We start from the raw sequence: 21,314 nt of genomic DNA, 5'->3' as shown, positions 1-21,314 counted from the left end.
ACGCTGTATTCTCTACCTGTAACACCACACAGCACGCTGTATTCTCTACCTGTAATACCACATAGTACGCTGTATTCCCTACCTGTAATACCACATAGTACGCTGTATTCCCTACCTGTAATACCACATAGTACGCTGTATTCCCTACCTGTAATACCACACAGTGCTTAGCATCATTTCATTGTGTTACTGCATCATTTTTGTTAAGACGCTGAAGTACTGCAATGAAACTGCAACGTGTGAATATAGCTCTAACTTCACTGCAAACTACTGCACAATCAGTGAAGTTGCTTCTGTCACTCCTTGCTGCTCAGGTTTTGGCTGGAGCGGCTAGTCAGGGATTGTGAAGTCGTGAACCACTCAGAGTGGTGAGAGATCCAGCCACGCCTCCTGTGACATCAGAGCTGATGCGTTGACACCGGGGAGAGAAGCTGGGGGTCAATACAACATAGCCTTTTTTTACCATGGAGAAGGCCATGTTATTAACATTGACCCACCACGGAGAAGGCTATGTTATTCACATTGTACCACCATGTAGAAGGCTATGTTATTCACACTGACCCACCAGGGAGAAGGCTATGTTAATAACACTTACCCACCATGTAGAAGGCTATGTTAATAACACTGACCCACCAGGGAGAAGGCTATGTTAATAACACTGACCCACCAGGGAGAAGGCTATGTTAATAACACTGACCCACCAGGGAGAAGGCTATGTTATTCACATTGTACCACCATGTAGAAGGCTATGTTATTCAAATTGTACCACCATGTAGAAGGCTATGTTATTCACATTGTACCACCATGTAGAAGGCTATGTTAATAACACTGACCCACCAGGGAGAAGGCTATGTTAATAACACTGACCCACCAGGGAGAAGGCTATGTTAATAACACTGGACCAACAGGGATCTGGCTATATTACTGACATTGGACCATTTGGACTCAGGCTATGTTATTAACACTGGACCACCAGGGAGAAAGCTATGTTATTATCCAAAGCATAGTCCACTTAACCCTGGTATAAAAAAAAAAAAATGATCAAAGGATGTTGATAAAATAAAATAACAGTTGTATTTAAGCTGGTGATGAGGTCGGCCAAAGGATGGAGTGCCAGAAGAGAGGAGAATGTAGGGCTCATCAAGGTACAGTCCATGGGAAAGCTGGCAGCCTACAGAGCCAAGACATATAATAACTCCCTGAACTCTGCACCACCTTACTGTGGGGACGGCAGATCCAGAATGACCGGACTCCTTAACACTACGGAGAGTCAGTGCCGCGACCTCTGAATCACCTGTAACATAGCGGAAACTCAGCCAATGCTGCAGATAAAGATAAATGAAGAACAGTAAGCCAGAGATTAGTATACACTATATCCAATTTGTGTCATTCTGTGGGAAGTAACATGGAGACCTTGCAGGATAAGACTAAGCTCCTCAATCTGCCGGGCTCTCCGACTGCGCGTTACCACCAATCTCCCCACTTACATAGAAAGAGATTGTCCGGCTCTCCTGAGCAGCAATCAGGACCTAATGGGGACGCCGCTAGGGAAATCACATCAGCAACTAGTCACTGATTTTCTTTTTTTTATGTTTTTTATACTTCCTCTGTAAATCCTATTTGCAAAAGACAAAAAGAAAACCACAGAGGGCTTAAATCTACGACCTAACGATAAGCGGCTTCTAGGATTTAGAGGGGAAAAACAGGAAAATATGTTTTGAACCAAAAAATTTGTATTATGTTGGTATCACTTGGTGAGATGAGTAGTAGTTAATTTTTAAAATGTCACATACAGTAACAGGGGCGACACTCAGGTACAGTAACAGGAGTGTCACTCAGGTACAGTAACAGGAGTGTCACTCAGGTACAGTAACAGGAGTGTCACTCAGGTACAGTAACAGGAGTGTCACTCAGGTACAGTAACAGGAGTGTCACTCGGGTACAGTGACAGGAGTGTCACTCAGGTACAGTAACAGGGGCGACACTCGGGTACAGTAACAGGAGTGTCACTCGGGTACAATAACAGGGGCGACACTCGGGTACAATAACAGGGGCGACACTCAGGTACAGTAAAAGGAGTGACACTCAGGTACAGTAACAGGAGTAACACTCAGGTACAGTAACAGGAGTAACACTCAGGTACAGTAACAGGAGTGTCACTCAGGTACAGTAACAGGGGCGACACTCATGTACAATCACAGGGTCAACACTTGGATACAGTAACAGGGGTCTGTAGGGGTCAATGTGATCTCGGTTATACGGAGCTGCCGCTCACTGGGAGAGTATTCAGGCTTCAGGTTTAGGCCGGCACAGGCGGAAGGTCTACAGCTAAGGATAGCTGCTGCATCAGGCAAAGACCTTCCCTATAAGGGATGACATACAGTATGAGGCAGGAGTAGGCCTCAAGTCATTTACTTCTATTTCAAAATCTCCAGTCTTCCAGTAATTATCAGCTGCTGTATGTCCTGCAGGAAGTAGTATTTTTTCCAGTCTGGACTGCAGAATAGGTTTTTTTATGGGGATTTGCTGCTGCTCTAGACAGTTCCTGACATGGACAGAGGTGGCAGCAGAGAGCACTGTGTCAGACTGGAGAGAATACACCACTTCCTGCAGGACATACAGCAGCTGATAAGAAGTGGAAGACTGGAGATTTTTTAACAGACAAAAATTACAAATCTATCTAACTTTCTGACACCAGTTGATTTAAAAGAAAACATTTTCCGCCAGAGTACCCCTTTGAGAATAAACATTTATAATATATCTTATCAGAGAAAAATGCTTTATTGTCCAGGTTCCTATACTGCTCCTCTCTCCTTCCAAAACTTTTTCTTCATTCTTATATAAGAGTTCACTGAGAGATCAGTTACATGCTGCTCATGGAGGTCTATGAAGCGGGAATGGGGGAAGCGAGGGGAAGCTGACGAGAGCTAGAGGTAGTAAGAGACTCTTATAAATGGATCACTTCTCCCAATGTGTGATTTACAGCTTATACTTTTGATTTCTGCTCTATAATGCCTTCCTTGCTGCCGCTGCTTTTAGGGGTGTCCTCTAGGTTTAGGGGAAAAAGATCCCGTCTCCTCTGTGTGTGAGATGTATGGGAGTCAGTATAGAGGCTATGGGGGGAAATGATGGAAAAATTATGGATGCTCTGCTGTGCTGGATTACTGGATGATCTGCGGTGGTGGACTCTGCGGTAGTGGACTACTGGATGCTCTGCGGTGCTGGATTACTGGATGCTCTGCAGTGGTGGATTACTGGATGATCTGCGGTGGTGGATTACTGGATGATCTGCGGTGCTGGATTACAGGATGATCTGCTGTGCTGGATTACTGGATGCTCTGCGGTGCTGGATTACTGGATGCTCTGCAGTGGTGGATTACTGGATGATCTGCGGTGGTGGATTACTGGATGATCTGCGGTGCTGGATTACAGGATGATCTGCTGTGCTGGATTACTGGATGCTCTGCGGTGCTGGATTACTGGATGATCTGCTGTGCTGCATTACTGGATGCTCTGCGGTGCTGGATTACTGGATGCTCTGCAGTGGTGGATTACTGGATGATCTGCGGTGGTGGATTACTGGATGATCTGCTGTGCTGGATTACTGGATGCTCTGCGGTGGTGGATTACTGGATGCTCTGCGGTGGTGGATTACTGGATGATCTGCTGTGCTGGATTACTGGATGCTCTGCGGTGGTGAATTACTGGATGATCTGCTGTGCTGGATTACTGGATGCTCTGCGGTGGTGGATTACTGGATGCTCTGCGGTGGTGGATTACTGGATGCTCTGCGGTGGTGGATTACTGGATGCTCTGCGGTGGTGGATTACTGGATGCTCTGCTGTGCTGGATTACTGGATGATCTGCGGTGCTGGATTATTGGATGATCTGCGGTGCTGGATTATTGGATGATCTGCGGTGGTGGATTACTGGATGCTCTGCGGTGGTGGATTACTGGATGCTCTGCGGTGGTGGATTACTGGATGATCTGCGGTGGTGGATTACTGGATGATCTGCTGTGCTGGATTACTGGATGCTCTGCGGTGCTGGATTACTGGATATTCTGCTGTGCTGGATTACTGGATGCTCTGCGGTGGTGGATTACTGGATGCTCTGCGGTGGTGGATTACTGGATGCTCTGCGGTGGTGGATTACTGGATGATCTGCAGTGCTGGATTACTGGATGATCTGCGGTGCTGGATTATTGGATGTCTTTCTGTCCTGGCTGATTGTATATGAGGAATCTTCTCACCCAAGCTGCACAGCCATCAGGCAAAGACAGACAGACTGCTCCGACGCCGGTCGCCTAGCAACTGCTCTAAACTAACGAACAAGACAGAAAGCCGGTGTCACACACTTCATCTGCGATGGAAGGATGTGCGGCACTATGCGGTGCGGCACTATGCGGTGTGCAGCACGATGGAAGGATGTGCGGCACTATGCGGTGCGGCACTATGGAAGGATGTGCGGCACTATGCGGTGCGGCACTATGCGGTGTGCAGCACGATGGAAGGATGTGCGGCACTATGCGGTGCGGCACTATGCGGTGTGCAGCACGATGGAAGGATGTGCGGCACTATGCGGTGCGGCACTATGCGGTGTGCAGCGCGATGAAAGGATGTGCAGCACTATGCGGTGTGCAGCACGATGGAAGGATGTGCAGCACTATGCGGTGTGCAGCACGATGGAAGGATGTGCGGTACTATGCGGTGTGCGGCACGATGGAAGGATGTGCGGCACTATGCGGTGTGCGGCACGATGGAAGGATGTGCGGCACTATGCGGTGTGCGGCACGATGGAAGGATGTGCGACACTATGCGGTGCGGCACTATGCTGGCGGCACGATGGAAGGATGTGCGGCATTATGCGGTGTTCGGCATGATGGAAGAATGTGCGGCACTATGCGGTGTGGGGCACTATGCGGTATGCGACACGATGGAAGGATGTGCGGCACTATGCGGTGTGCGGCACGATGGAAGGATGTGCGACACTATGCGGTGCGGCACTATGCTGGCGGCACGATGGAAGGATGTGCGGCACTATGCGGTGTGCGGCACGATGGAAGGATGTGCGACACTATGCGGTGTGCGGCATGATGGAAGGATGTGCGGCACTATGCGGTGCAGCACTATGCGGTGTGCGGCATGATGGAAGGATGTGCGGCACTATATGGTGTGCGGCACAATGGAAGGATGTGCGGCACCATGCGGTACGATGGAAGGATCTGCAAAACTATGCGGTGCGGCACTATCTGGTGTGCAGCACCATGGAAGGATGTGCGGCACTATGCAGTGTGCGGCATGATGGAAGGATGTGCGGCACTATGCGGTGTGCGGCACAATGGAAGGATGTGCGGCACTATGCGGTGTGCGGCACGATGGAAGGATGTGCGGCACTATGCGGTGTGCGGCACGATGGAAGGATGTGCAGCACTATGCGGTGCGGCACTATGCGGTGTGCGGCATGATGGAAGGATGTGCGGCACTATACGGTGTGCGGCACAATAGAAGGATGTGCGGCACCATGCGGTACGATTGAAGGATCTGCAAAACTATGCGGTGCTGCACTATCTGGTGTGCAGCACGATGGAAGGATGTGCGGTACTATGCGGTGTGCGGCACGATGGAAGGATGTGCGGCACTATGCGGTGTGCGGCATGATGGAAGGATGTGCCGCACTATGCGGTGTGCAGCACGATGGAAGGTTGTGCAGCACTATGCGGTGTGCAGCACGATGGAAGGATGTGCGGCACTATGCGGTGTGTGGCACGATGGAAGGATGTGCAGCACTATGCGGTGCGGCACTATGCTGGCGGCATGATGGAAGGATGTGCGGCACTATGCGGTGCGGCACTATGCGGTGTGCGGCATGATGGAAGGATGTGCGGCACTATACGGTGTGCGGCACAATAGAAGGATGTGCGGCACCATGCGGTACGATTGAAGGATCTGCAAAACTATGCGGTGCTGCACTATCTGGTGTGCAGCACGATGGAAGGATGTGCGGTACTATGCGGTGTGCGGCACGATGGAAGGATGTGCGGCACTATGCGGTGTGCGGCATGATGGAAGGATGTGCCGCACTATGCGGTGTGCAGCACGATGGAAGGTTGTGCAGCACTATGCGGTGTGCAGCACGATGGAAGGATGTGCGGCACTATGCGGTGTGTGGCACGATGGAAGGATGTGCAACACTATGCGGTGTGCAGCACGATGGAAGGATGTGCAGCACTATGCGGTGCGGCACTATGCTGGCGGCACGATGGAAGGATGTGCGGCACTATGCGGTGCGGCACTATGCGGTGTGCGGCATGATGGAAGGATGTGCGGCACTATACGGTGTGCGGCACAATAGAAGGATGTGCGGCACCATGCGGTACGATTGAAGGATCTGCAAAACTATGCGGTGCTGCACTATCTGGTGTGCAGCACGATGGAAGGATGTGCGGTACTATGCGGTGTGCGGCACGATGGAAGGATGTGCGGCACTATGCGGTGTGCGGCATGATGGAAGGATGTGCCGCACTATGCGGTGTGCAGCACGATGGAAGGTTGTGCAGCACTATGCGGTGTGCAGCACGATGGAAGGATGTGCGGCACTATGCGGTGTGTGGCACGATGGAAGGATGTGCAACACTATGCGGTGTGCAGCACGATGGAAGGATGTGCAGCACTATGCGGTGCGGCACTATGCTGGCGGCACGATGGAAGGATGTGCGGCATTATGCGGTGTGCGGCATGATGGAAGAATGTGCGGCACTATGCGGTGTGGGGCACTATGCGGTATGCGACACGATGGAAGGATGTGCGGCACTATGCGGTGTGCAGCATGATGGAAGGATGTGCGGCACTATGCGGTGTGCGGCACGATGGAAGGATGTGTGGCACTATGCGGTATGTGACACGATGGAAGGATGTGCGGCACTATGCGGTGTGCAGCATGATGGAAGGATGTGCGGCACTATGCGGTGCAGCACTATGCGGTGTGCGGCATGATGGAAGGATGTGCGGCACTATACGGTGTGCGGCACAATGGAAGGATGTGCGGCACCATGTGGTACGATGGAAGGATCTGCAAAACTATGCGGTGCGGCACTATCTGGTGTGCAGCACGATGGAAGGATGTGCGGCACTATGCAGTGTGCGGCATGATGGAAGGATGTGCGGCACGATGGAAGGATGTGCCGCACTATATGGTGTGCGACACAATGGAAGGATGTGCGGCACTATACGGTGTCCGGCACGATGGAAGGATGTGTGGCACTATGCGGTATGTGACACGATGGAAGGATCTGCGACACTATGCAGTGCGGCACTATGCTGTGCGGCATGATGGAAGGATGTGCGGCATTATGCGGTGTGCGGCATGATGGAAGGATGTGCAGCACTATGCGGTATGCGACACAATGGAAGGATGTGCGGCACTATGCGGTATGCGACACAATGGAAGGATGTGCGGCACTATGCGGTATGCGACACGATGGAAGGATCTGCAAAACTATGCGGTGCGGCACGATGGAAGGATGTGGGGCGTGATGGAAGGATGTGTGGCATGATGGAAGGATGTGCAGCACTATGCGGTGCGGCACTATGCTGTGCGGCACGATGGAAGGATGTGCGGCATTATGTGGTGTGGAACTATGCTGTGCGGCATGATGGAAAGATGTGCTGCACGATGGAAGGATGTGCGGCACTATGCGGTGCGGCACGATGGAAGGATGTGGGGCACTATGCGGTGCGGCACGATGGAAGGATGTGCGGCACGATGGAAGGATGTGCGGCACTATGCTGTGCGGCATGAAGGAAGAATGTGCGGCACGATGGAAAGATGTGCAGCACTATGCGGTGCGGCACTGTGCTGTGCGGCACAAAGGAAGGATATGCGGCACTATGCGGTGCTGCACTGTGCTGTGCGGTGCGATGGAAGAATGTGCGGCACGAAGGAAGGATGTGCGGTACTATGCGGTGCGGCACTGTGCTGTGCGGCACAATAGAAGGATGTGCGGCACTATCTATTCCTGACAGGAACACTCTGGTAATGTCCGTTCATAGTCTGCGCCGTGGTCGGGGGCAGGAGGGGTCTGTCATTCATGGTGGCTACGTCTCCAGGGGTTATGTCAGAAGATGGATATGCTGCAATGAGGCCTGATGCCGCTCTAAGGCTGCCTGCAAAACACGGATAGTCACAGACCACAGGCGGAATCCAGGTCAGACCCCCGAGGGCTGCGTCCGGCTTCTTCATATTAAACGCTCAGACCCAACCGTCCTGGAGATTCCCACCTCTCTACTTACTGATATAGAGAGGAGGTTACAAGTTTACACTGACAAGTGGGCGGGGCCCCAGACTTCTTCTGACAGAGGAGGAACAGGGACTCTGGTCTCTATCGGGATCTGTGGCTGCCACAATAATGGGGGGCACTGAGAAGAGAAGCCTGTGTGTTAAGGCATCATGTGTCTGTTAGCCCTGACAGCAACTAACAGGCTTGGTGTGGCTGGTAACTCAGGGGTGTAGCTAGGACTCATGGGACACAACAGAAAAACACTGTACACCACTACCCGCCCAGTACAGCTTTTGATATGGGGCCCCATACTCATACTCACCTGGCCCGGCAGTCCCCCCGTATCCCTTCTCACTTCCAGTGATGTCAACTATGCTGCCTCCAGGACACAGGAGAGACTGGCAGGGCGGGAAGTCAAAGGCAGCATTTAACACCAGATGCCAGTCCAGGTTAGCGGGCCCCGTACGAGTGGTGTGGTCTGCCTTCATGGTACCTATGCCCCTGATTATGTTGTGGGATTGTGGGACTGCAACTATTTAGGTGTGTTTTCCTTAGCAAAGCATCGAGGTTTTGCCAGTCTAGTATCATACTACAGGCCAGTGACAGGCCGGCGGGCGCTCAGAGCTGCTTCCTCTGCTGGGCCAGCCAGTGTACAGGTCTCCATGCCATGTGACACTGCTGGGACGGCCAGTGTACAGGTCTCCATGCCATGTGACACTGCTGGGCCAGCCAGTGTACAGGTCTCCATGCCATGTGACACTGCTGGGACGGCCAGTGTACAGGTCTCCATGCCATGTGACACTGCTGGGACGGCCAGTGTACAGGTCTCCATGCCATGTGACACTGCTGGGACGGCCAGTGTACAGGTCTCCATGCCATGTGACACTGCTGGGACGGCCAGTGTACGGGTCTCCATGCCATGTGACAATGCTGGGACGGCCAGTGTACGGGTCTCCATGCCATGTGACACTGCTGGGACGGCCAGTGTACAGGTCTCCATGCCATGTGACACTGCTGGGACGGCCAGTGTACGGGTCTCCATGCCATGTGACACTGCTGGGACGGCCAGTGTACGGGTCTCCATGCCATGTGACAATGCTGGGCCAGCCAGTGTACGGGTCTCCATGCCATGTGACACTGCTGGGACGGCCAGTGTACGGGTCTCCATGCCATGTGACACTGCCGGGACGGCCAGTGTACGGGTCTCCATGCCATGTGACACTGCTGGGACGGTCAGTGTACGGGTCTCCATGCCATGTGACACTGCCGGGACGGCCAGTGTACGGGTCTCCATGCCATGTGACACTGCTGGGACGGTCAGTGTACAGGTCTCCATGCCATGTGACACTTCTTACCCGCTCTACCATTGTGCCACATGTAAGACGTTAGTACTGCCATTTATAAGAGCGTCTTCCTGTCGTGTTCGGAATGGGCTCGGGCAATGATTTCTCCGCACTCTTATGTAATGAGTTACAGCCATCGTGCCAGAAAAAATAAAGCTTTGATGGAGAAGGTGGGAGGAAGAGGAGCTGAAACGCTGCCCGAAAACCAAAGGATCTGCCCAATGCTACTTTTTTTTTACTCTACTGGAAACGAGGATGAAAAATTAGAAAACATCCTCGACATCTACAAATGTGTGAGCGGCTATAAGGACAGCGGCCGGACAGTCAGGGGACAGCGATGCTGCCATCAGAACGGCCCCGACATCTACAAATGTGAGTGTGAGTAAGAGCGGCTATAAGGACAGCGACCGGACAGTCAGGGGACAGCGATGCTGCCATCAGAACGGCCCCGACATCTACAAACATTGTGTGAGCGGCTATAAGGACAGCGACCGGACAGTCAGGGGACAGCGATGCTGCCATCAGAACGGCCTCGACATCTACAAGTGTGAGTGAGAGCGGCTATAAGGACAGCGGCCGGACAGTCAGAGGGACATCCGGTCAGGTATCAGTTTTGGACACAGAGACCACCGTTCATCACAGATATTCTGACGTCCAGGGCAGCCTGTCACAGCACGAGATGCCGGTGACAGCACAAGATGCCGGTGACAGCACGAGATGCCGGTGACAGCACAAGATGCCGGTGACAGCACGAGATGCATCCAATAACGCAGAACAGACAAAGGTCCAGCAGGACGCCACATTGCCCTACGATGTCTTATAGAAGCCTACGTATCCATCACACACATACAGTAGATGACGGGGGTCTCCAAGTGCCCCCACAGGAACAAGTGAGGTAAAAAGAGACTTAATCCAATAGGGCGTGCACCAATATACTAGCGGTGAATGGACAAGGGTAATGATAGTGACTGGTTATCCACTTTTTAATACCGAGAGAGGAGCTACCAGATCCCAGAAAGGACTGAGATGTCACAGACAACATGGTGGAGTCTGTGGTTTTACACCGTTACTGGTTTCTTAGTGGGTTCCATAGACCTGTACATGTGGACGGGGTCTCTATAGTACCTAGTAGGGATGGGCGAATCTCAAGCACGCTCTGGTCTGTCAGGAGCCCTGGAAATCGTATCCACCCACACCCCCTTATCCAGCTTCTTCAGCCACCGGTAATCAAATGGCGCAAGCTCGGGTCCGCGCAGAAGTTCCTATAGATCGGGAGTTTATATCCTGTTTCCTCAGACTTTCAGTGATCTGTGTACTATTCTATGGAATATACAGACACGTATGGATCCTTCCTCCATGTAACACATGAACAATAACATACGGCTCATGTTACAAGGGTTGTGTATGGCTGCTCTGTCTCAGAAATAGCGCTGCCGCTGTCCATGGGTCGTGTCTGGTACTGCAGCTCAGCCTGAAGCACTAGACTGCATCACACAAAGCTTTATGGCTGCTGTGTCAAGAAGAAAGCCCCCCAGCCATATACTATCCCACTATCTCTACAGCAAACTCCCCTGGGAATCACAGAGGCCAAGATAAGGCTGAAGGGGGACAGCGAACCAATAGCCTCCCTCTATACAGCTATATACACACACTATACAGGGGATCCATACAGCGCACCCCTCACTGTATATTTCAGGTTTCTGCTGTTGTTTTTTTATTTGAAAGTTTTTATATAAAGCTTTAAGCATGGTGTGAATGCAGCCCACCACTAACCACACGCCTGCCACTAGCTGACTGCCATTCACCTTAAGGGTAGCTTCACACGTACCAGATTCACAGCGGATTTCACGCTGCGAGTTTTCAGCAAAATCCACTGCAAATCCTGGTACTGTGATCTTCAATGGGGTTCCATATGTGTTACATACATATGTGCCCCCCCCCCCCGCATATGTTACCTGGTCCGCGCTCCGGCTGCATCTGAGGCTTCCGTAGGCCTCGCTCAGCCAATCAGTGACTGCTGCGGGGCCATGCACTGATTGGCTGAGCGGGACCTACGGGAGCCGGGAGCCTCAGATCCAGCCGGAGCGCGGACCAGGTAACGTATGCTGCGGGAGGTTAAAGGGGTCGGCGGTACATACATATGTATGTAACGTATATGAAACCCCATTGACGATTACAGTACCAGGATTCGAAGCGGATTTTGCTGCAAACTCTGGTAGGTGTGAATTCACCCTTAGAGAAGAAGATGATGGCGACATTCCTCCCTGCTGGGACCTCCAGCCATCATTTGTCTCTGAAGGCCGTATTACACGACACAACATTGAGGGGAAGTAAGCGCCAACCTGCACTGGCTTCCCCCATCGTTCCTCTTCTCTGTATTGTGCTATTACAAGACAGGATATTGAGGAGAACAGAGCACCGACCTGTCAGCCCAGTGCTCGCTTCCCCCTCGTTCCTCTTCGCTGTATTGTGCTATTACATGGCCTGATATTGAGGGGGAAGCGAGCATCGACCTGTCAGCCCAGTGCTCGCTTCCCCCTCGTTCCTCTTTGCTGTATTGTGCTATTACATGGCCTGATATTGAGGGGGAAGCGAGCATCGACCTGTCAGCCCAGTGCTCGCTTCCCCCTTGTTCCTTTTCGCTGTATTGTGCTATTACAAGACAGGATATTGAGGAGAACCGAGCACCGACCTGTCAGCCCAGTGCTCGCTTCCCCCTCGTTCTCCTCTCTCTGTATTGTGCTATTACATGGCCTGATATTGAGGGGGAAGCGAGCATCGACCTGTCAGCCCAGTGCTCGCTTCCCCCTCGTTCCCCGCTCGCTCTATTGTGCTATTACACTGCCTTATATTGAAGGGGAAGTGAGCGTCGACCTGAAAGCCTAGTGCTCGCTTACCCCTCGTTCCCGCTATTAAACGCACAGACAGCAGAGAGCAGCAGAAGGGGCGGCCCCCACAATCCTTACATTGTCCGGTTGGCCCATTGGAGTTTAGTGAGGGGAAATATGGCAGCGCCCATCCTGTGTTATCGTCCTGGTCAGGCAATGGGGATCTTGATCGAAAGACGACGCTGTATTACAGGTAAACTAACAGCAGGTTAGAAGTCTCCGACCCGCCAATATGTCCCCATAGCGTTTGTTTCCCAGTAAATCGGCAGTTTTATTAATATGTTAATTTGGTGGTTTGGTACATGAGGGGCGACACATCGGGGCCCATACAAGGCAAACATGGCGAATACATGACTCACATGGCGAATACATGACTCACATGGCGAATACATGACTCACATGGCGAATACATGGCCCATACATGGCGAATACATGACACCCATGACACACACATGGCAAATACATGGCAAATACATGACTCACATGGCGAATACATGGCCCATACATGGCAAATACATGACACCCATGACACACACATGGCAAATACATGGCATATACATGACACCCATGACACACCCAAGGCACATACATGGCATATACATGACACACACATGGTGCATACATGGCACATACATGGCATATACATGACACCCAAGGTACATACATGGCATATACATGACACACACATGGTGCATACATGGCACATACATGACACCCAAGGCACATACATGGCATATACATGGCGCATACATGGCTTACACATGGCCCATATATGACACACACGGCACATACATGGCCGATACATGGCACGCTGCTGTGGTACTAATAAGCTGGCAGCGGCGGGGCCTGACAGCCGGGCAGGCAGCTGAATGTACAAGTAGACACAAAGGGCAAAGTTTACATTCTCCTTCTCTTCAGCCTGTGGACTGTATTATGAGTGATCGCCTCCTGTGGTGGCCGCACCATCCGGCCCGTCCTGACACTACCACCGGCAGATACAGTGCGGCCTGGCATCAAGGATGACGCATTGCAGAGACAAGTACAGGAATCCTGTGGGACAGAGGGGGATCGTGCGGCCCCAGGAATCCCCTCCTATCCCTACAAGGCCTCAGCTATTTCCAGCTCAGATCTATTTCACTGGTTCCCAGGCAGATGTACCAGCTGGGGAAGCAAAGGGGACTGGTGTGACGGCAAGCAAAGGGACTATGTGGTGTGACGGCAAGCAAAGGGGACCGGTAGGACGGCAAGCAAAGGGGACTATGTGGTGTGACGGCAAGCAAAGGGGACTATGTGGTGTGACGGCAAGCAAAGGGGACTATGTGGTGTAACGGCAAGCAAAGGGGACTATGTGGTGTAACGGCAAGCAAAGGGGACTATGTGGTGTAACGGCAAGCAAAGGGGACTATGTGGTGTAACGGCAAGCAAAGGGACTATGTGGTGTGACGGCAAGCAAAGGGACTATGTGGTGTGACGGCAAGCAAAGGGACTATGTGGTGTGACGGCAAGCAAAGGGACTATGTGGTGTGACGGCAAGCAAAGGGGACCGGTAGGACGGCAAGCAAAGGGGACTATGTGGTGTGACGGCAAGCAAAGGGACTATGTGGTGTGACGGCAAGCAAAGGGGACCGGTAGGACGGCAAGCAAAGGGACTATGTGGTGTGACGGCAAGCAAAGGGGACTATGTGGTGTGACGGCAAGCAAAGGGGACTATGTGGTGTGACGGCAAGCAAAGGGGACTATGTGGTGTGACGGCAAGCAAAGGGGACTATGTGGTGTGACGGCAAGCAAAGGGGACCGGTAGGACGGCAACCAAATCCATGTCGCCATGATCCCATGTGAGACCCAGACGCCTAGTAACAGACATGGCGGCAGAGTAACAGACATGGCGGCAGAGTAACAGACATGGCGGCAGAGTAACAGACACGGTGGCAGAGTAACAGACATGGCGGCAGAGTAACAGACATGGCGGCAGAGTAACAGACATGGCGGCAGAGTAACAGACACGGTGGCAGAGTAACAGACATGGCGGCAGAGTAACAGACACGGCGGCAGAGTAACAGACATGGTGGCAGAGTAACAGACACAGTGGCAGAGTAACAGACACAGTGGCAGAGTAACAGACACGGCGGCAGAGTAACAGACACGGTGGCAGAGTAACAGACATGGCGGCAGAGTAACAGACATGGCGGCAGAGTAACAGACATGGCGGCAGAGTAACAGACATGGCGGCAGAGTAACAGACACGGTGGCAGAGTAACAGACATGGCGGCAGAGTAACAGACATGGCGGCAGAGTAACAGACATGGCGGCAGAGTAACAGACACGGCGGCAGAGTAACAGACATGGCGGCAGAGTACCACCCACTGCCGGCTACCTGGCCATCACATGGCTGCCCGCACTCAGCTCAAGCTTAGTCACCGGCTTGCCAAATTCCACTGTCAAATTTAGAACACAAAACTGTCAATCAGCGGCAGACATGTCCCAGACATTTTCAGTGGCCTCTTTAGGGGGGGAATAGTGTCAGAAAGTTATAGAGATTTGTAATTTACTTCTATTTAAAAATCTCCAGTCTTCCAGTACTTATCAGCTGCTGTATGTCCTACAAGAAGTGTTATATTCTCTCTAGTCTGACACAGTGCTCTCTGCTGCCACTTCTGTCCATGTCAGGAACTGTCCAGAGCAGCAGCAAATCCCCACAGAAAACCTCTCCTGCTCTGGACAGTTCCTGACATGGACAGAGGTGGCAGCAGAGAGCACTGTGTCACACTGGAGAGAATACACTACTTCCTGCAGGACATATAGCAGCTGATAAGTACTGGAAGACTGGAGAGAATACACTACTTCCTGCAGTACATACAGCAGCTGATAAGTACTGGAAGACTGAATAGAATATAACACTTCCTGCAGGACATACAGCAGCTGATAAGTACTGGAAGACTGGGGATTTTTTTTAATGCAAGTAATATACAAATTTCTCTAACTTTTTGACACTAGTTTATTTGAAAAAATAAAATAAACATTTGCCCCTTTCATACCCCTTTAAGGCTTTCCTTTTTAGGCAGGAGTTTCAGGGTGTCCCATACTCTGCAGAGGTCCCACAGCTTCTACATAGAGCACATAACGGCTGCCCTGTGACCACTGGCAGCCGCACCCCCGTCCCACCGGCTCAGGTTTATGGTTTCCATTGTCTTTTGGTGAGATGTGACGCCTATTGTGATCCTGACTGCTGGACGGGATAATGTATGAGCAGGCTTCCTGCGGAGTTGTTCCTTAAACTCCAGCAGCGGGTGATATGACATCAGGTGATTCATTGTGTCATCTTCAGTTAATGAGGGCGCCATAGGCCGGTGCTCGGTGGACTGACATCCGATAGCCGTAGCGGTATTTTGAGATACGGCTCAGTTTCAGCCTCGGCTCGAATTTCACCCATGAGGAAATAAAAACTTTGCATCGCAGCTGTGACGGAACCTCAGACGGAACGGATTCATTCTGATTTCTTCCAGAGGGGGAGAAAAAAATCCAGGGAGGCCGCTTGTCCAGGATCCAGGGAGGCCGCTTGTCCAGGATCCAGGGAGGCCGCTTGTCCAGGATCCAGGGAGGCCGCTTGTCCAGGATCCAGGGAGGCCGCTTGTCCAGGATCCAGGGAGGCCGCTTGTCCAGGATGCAGGGAGGCCGCTTGTCCAGGATCCAGGGAGGCCGCTTGTCCAGGATCCAGGGAGGCCGCTTGTCCAGGATCCAGGGAGGCCGCTTGTCCAGGATCCAGGGAGGCCGCTTGTCCAGGATCCAGGGAGGCCGCTTGTCCAGGATGCAGGGAGGCCGCTTGTCCAGGATCCAGGGAGGCCGCTTGTCCAGGATCCAGGGAGGCCGCTTGTCCAGGATCCAGGGAGGCCGCTTGTATATAACCAGGCTGTATATAACACTGCCAATGTTGTACATAACCAGGCTGTATATAACACTGCCAATGTTGTATATAACCAGGCTTTGTATATTACACTGTCAATGTTGTATATAACCAGGCTGTATATAACACTGCCAACATTGTATATAACCAGGCTGTATATAACACTGCCAATGTTGTATATAATCAGGCTGTATATAACACTGCCAACATTGTATATAACCAGGCTGTATATCACTCTGCCAATGTTGTATATAACCAGGCTGTATATAACACTGCCAATGTTGTATATAATCAGGCTGTATATAACACTGCCAATGTTGTATATAACCAGGCTCTGTATAACACTGTCAATGTTTTATATAACCAGGCTGTATATAACACTGCCAACGTTGTATATAACCAGGCTGCATGTAACACTGCCAATGTTGTATATAACCAGGCTGTATATAACATTGCCAATGTTGTATATAACCAGGCTGTATATAACTCTGCCAATGTTGTATATAACCAGGCTCTGTATATAACACTGCCAATGTTGTATATAACCAGGCTGCATGTAACACTGCCAATGTTGTATATACCAAGGCTGTATATAACACTGTCAATGTTTTATATAACCAGGCTGTATATAACACTGCCAACGTTGTATATAACCAGGCTGCATGTAACACTGCCAATGTTGTATATAACCAGGCTGTATATAACACTGCCAATGTTGTATATAACCAGGCTGTATATAACTCTGCCAATGTTGTATATAACCAGGCTCTGTATATAACACTGCCAATGTTGTATATAACCAGGCTCTGTATATAACACTGCCAATGTTTTATATAACCAAGCTGTATATAACACTGCCAACATTGTATATAACCAGGCTGCATGTAACACTGCCAATGTTGTATATAACCAGGCTGTATATAACACTGCCAATGTTGTATATAACCAGGCTCTGTTTATAACACTGCCAATGTTGTATATAACCAGGCTCTGTATACAGTCTGATCACATGACATCTCTGTTTGGCTTTTAGGTATTTAAGATCTTTGAAGTTTTTTGCTTATTTCTAATGTGCATAAGCTACAATTAACATAAACAGTGCAGAACTGTCGAGTATATAGGGGTATATAGGGCCCGTAGCGATTTCCCCTTAAACAGGGAGGCCGCTTGTCCAGGATCCAGGGAGGCCGCTTGTCCAGGATCCAGGGAGGCCGCTTGTCCAGGATCCAGGGAGGCCGCTTGTCCAGGATCCAGGGAGGCCGCTTGTCCAGGATCCAGGGAGGCCGCTTGTCCAGGATCCAGGGAGGCCGCTTGTCCAGGATGCAGGGAGGCCGCTTGTCCAGGATCCAGGGAGGCCGCTTGTCCAGGATGCAGGGAGGCCGCTTGTCCAGGATGCAGGGAGGCCGCTTGTCCAGGATCCAGGGATGCGGCTTGTCCAGGATCCAGGGATGCGGCTTGTCCAGGATCCAGGGAGGCCGCTTGTCCAGGATCCAGGGATGCGGCTTGTCCAGGATCATCTAGATCATAAAAATGAAAGTCTTTCCGTCTGTCTGTCTGTCTGTCTTCTATAGACTTCCAAACGCCTGAACCATTTGACCCCAAATTTGGCAGATACATTGGGTGCCTGGGAGGGTTACAGCAAATGTCCCGTCCCCGCCAGATGTACAGGAGGGGAGTGGGAGGGGGAAGAGTGCCCCATAGAGATAAATGGGAGAATCTCCACACTGCACACACAGGTAATATAATTAGTGCTGCAGCTCCCCAGCAGTAATAGCAGTTGGAAGCCTCAGCAACCAATGGGATTACTACTTTCATTTTCAAAGAGAGCTGGAATCTGATTGGTTGCTAGGGCAGCTGCCTCACAACACATCCACAGAAATATAGTAACAGTGTACAGTGTATATATAGTGTATACATTAAGGGGTGACTTGAAGGGGGTAGTGTACACAGTATGGGGGCTATCTGAAAGGGAGGAGTGTATACAGTATGGGGGCAACCAGCGGGGGTGAAGTGTATACAGTATACGGGCTACCTGCAAGAAGGGGGGGGGAGTCTTTACAGTATGGGGGCTACCTGCAAGGGGGGGGGGGGGGAGTGTAAACAGTATGGGGGCTACCTGCGGGGGTGGAGGGTATACAGTATAGGGACTACCTGCAGGGGGAGGGTGTATAGAGTATCCGGGCTACCTGCAAGTGGGGGGAATGTATAGAGTATGGGGGCTATCCGCAGGGGTGGGGGGTGTATACAGTATGGGGGCTACCTGTGGGGTGGAGAGTATTAAGTATGGGGGCTACCTGCAAGCGGGGAGAGTGTATAGAGTATGGGGGCTACCCGCAGGGGAGGGGGGTGTATACAGTATGGTGGCTACCTGAGGGGGGAGTGTATACAATATGGGGGCTACCTGCAGGGAGGGAGTGTATACAGTATAGGAGTACCTGCAAGGGGGGGAGTGTATACAGTATTAGAAAGTTTGAAACCTCTTCTGTGTTGTCCTCACCAAGGATGGAAGGTAGTGCCTAAGAGGGCCAGGATGCAGGATTGTGTATGCACTTATTATAAGCTGCAGAATTTCTGCATACACACACACACACACACACACACTTTTGGTCTGCAGTTGGCCGGGGGGGACCCCAAAACTATACACAACAGGTATACAGGACCCCCAAATTATACACTACAGGTATACAGGACCTCCATCAACTATATATATTACAGCTATACAGGACCCCAAAACTATACACTACAGGTATACAGGACCTCCACCAACTCTATACTACAGGTATACAGGACCCCCAAACTATACACTACAGGTATACAGGACCTCCACCAACTCTATACTACAGGCATACAGGACCCCCAAACTATACACTACATGTATACAGGACCTCCACCAACTATATACTAAAGGTATACAGGACCTCCAATAACACTGGCAATGTTGTATATGACCAGGCTCTGTATTTAACACTGCCAATGTTGTATATAACCAGGCTGTATATAACACTGCCAATGTTGTATATAACCAGGCTCTGTTTATAACACTGCCAATGTTGTATATAACCAGGCTCTGTATACAGTCTGATCACATGACATCTCTGTTTGGCTTTTAGGTATTTAAGATCTTTGAAGTTTTTTGCTTATTTCTAATGTGCATAAGCTACAATTAACATAAACAGTGCAGAGCTGTCGAGTATATAGGGGTATATAGGGCCCGTGGCGATTTCCCCTTAAACAAAAAAAAAACAAGGGTATAGATTGGCCCCCTGGGCGACCTTGGAACAAATCTAATTAACACCCTGACACTTTATACCCGGGCAGCACCAAGTATATTGTCTAGTCGGATATATATTTATGTGATACATGCCTCCATACAGTAAATAGACTATATGAGATAGATAGGATAGAAAGAAAAGAAAAGAAAAAAAGAAAGAAAGAAAGAAAGAAAGATAGGAGATATGTGTGATACATCCCCCCAAAGGCCTGTACAGTGGAACATGGTGCAGGTATACAGCAGGAGGCTTCCCCGGCACATATGGAGGCTATGAGGCTATTCTGGTGATGTGTACGGGGCCTAAGCTGGGATCTGACCCCCTTACCTTGCCGCACGACATCATGGATAACGCCAACTGATACCAGAGATGAAATTCTCCAAATGCAAACTTCATAGCTCTCTCCAAACACTGTAAGAGAAAGAGAGGTGCGCTGTGAGGTCTCCAGACACAAGGAAAGCGGCTTTCATCAACATCCATACCATATCGTAACCCCTCATGGCTATCATCCTCATGGACCCCTGCACGATCGGAACAGAACATGGCGTCGCCCAATCAGTGTCCACTGCTGCCCCCACTGACTAATCAAGCAATAGCATATAACACCCGATCCCACGGGCAGGAGGTTAGCGAGAACAGCTGACATGGGGCACCGAGGAACAGCCGTGACGGGGCACCTAGGAACAGCCGCCATGGGCACCAAGGAACAGCCGCCACGGGGCACCGAGAAACATCTGCCAAAGGGGACCGAGGAACAGCTGCCACAGGGTACAGAGGAACAGCCGCCACGGGGCAGCGAGGAACAGCTGCCACAGGGTACAGAGGAACAGCCGCCACGGGGCACCGAGAAACATCTGCCAAAGGGGACCGAGGAACAGCTGCCACAGGGTACAGAGGAACAGCCGCCACAGGGCACCAAGGAACAGCTGCCACAGGGCACTGAGGAACAGCTGCCACAGGGCACTGAGGAACACCCACCACAGGGCACTGAGGAACACCCACCACAGGGCACTGAGGAATACTAAATGTAAGGCCGGGGACACCTCTTTGTGCATCTCTTTTGATTTGTTTTTCCATTTCAATCACTTCCATTATAAAAAAAAAAAAACATCTAAATATGAAATCACACCGCATCCGTTTTATTTTTATACCACATTTTTGTGTGCGCTAAAAAAACGGATCTGTTTTCATCTCTTTTTTTTTTTTCAATAATAATAGAAGTCAATGGAAAAACGGAACAAAAGAGATGCAGAAAAATGCAGTGTGAACGTCTCCTCATTTCCACACATAGCAGTAATCCGAGGATAGCCTCTTAGCTGTGGTATTATAGAGTGTGCAATGTTACAGTAGTAAGAGGAGGAAAGTAGGTGAGCCGCACCTAACACTTCTACATGGCGCTCAAGCCAAGCAAGAAGTGTGGCCATAAGCCGTGCCAGGCAGAGGATACGTCACCTAAAGGGGTCTCCAACCTACAACACTTATCCCCTCCTCAGGGTGGGAGACTGGAGGGGGGCTGACAGAGCTACATACAGCGTTCGGCTATCTTCATCAGGGCCACTCATGTCAGACCACCACTCCATTCAGATGTGGGACACAAGACCCCTGTCCTCATGATCGTGGGGGTCCCAGCAGTTG

General features: G+C 51.0%; 1 protein-coding gene across 2 annotated transcripts in view; it reads right to left on the bottom strand.

The window, feature by feature from the left end:
- Positions 1–21,314, bottom strand: part of TTC7A (tetratricopeptide repeat domain 7A) — a 314,521-nt gene that overhangs the window by 185,547 nt on the left and 107,660 nt on the right. For both annotated transcript variants that reach the window (XM_069954611.1, XM_069954612.1), the window contains one exon: positions 20,007–20,090. In XM_069954611.1, coding sequence (XP_069810712.1) covers positions 20,007–20,090 — 84 coding nt within the window. The remainder of the gene's footprint in view (positions 1–20,006; positions 20,091–21,314) is intronic.

This window comes from Dendropsophus ebraccatus, chromosome 15 (genome assembly GCF_027789765.1).
Source record: "Dendropsophus ebraccatus isolate aDenEbr1 chromosome 15, aDenEbr1.pat, whole genome shotgun sequence".
NCBI classification, from domain to species: domain Eukaryota; kingdom Metazoa; phylum Chordata; class Amphibia; order Anura; family Hylidae; genus Dendropsophus; species Dendropsophus ebraccatus.
Note: the sequence above shows the minus strand (reverse complement) of the source record. Positions and strands in the feature narration are given on the sequence as shown.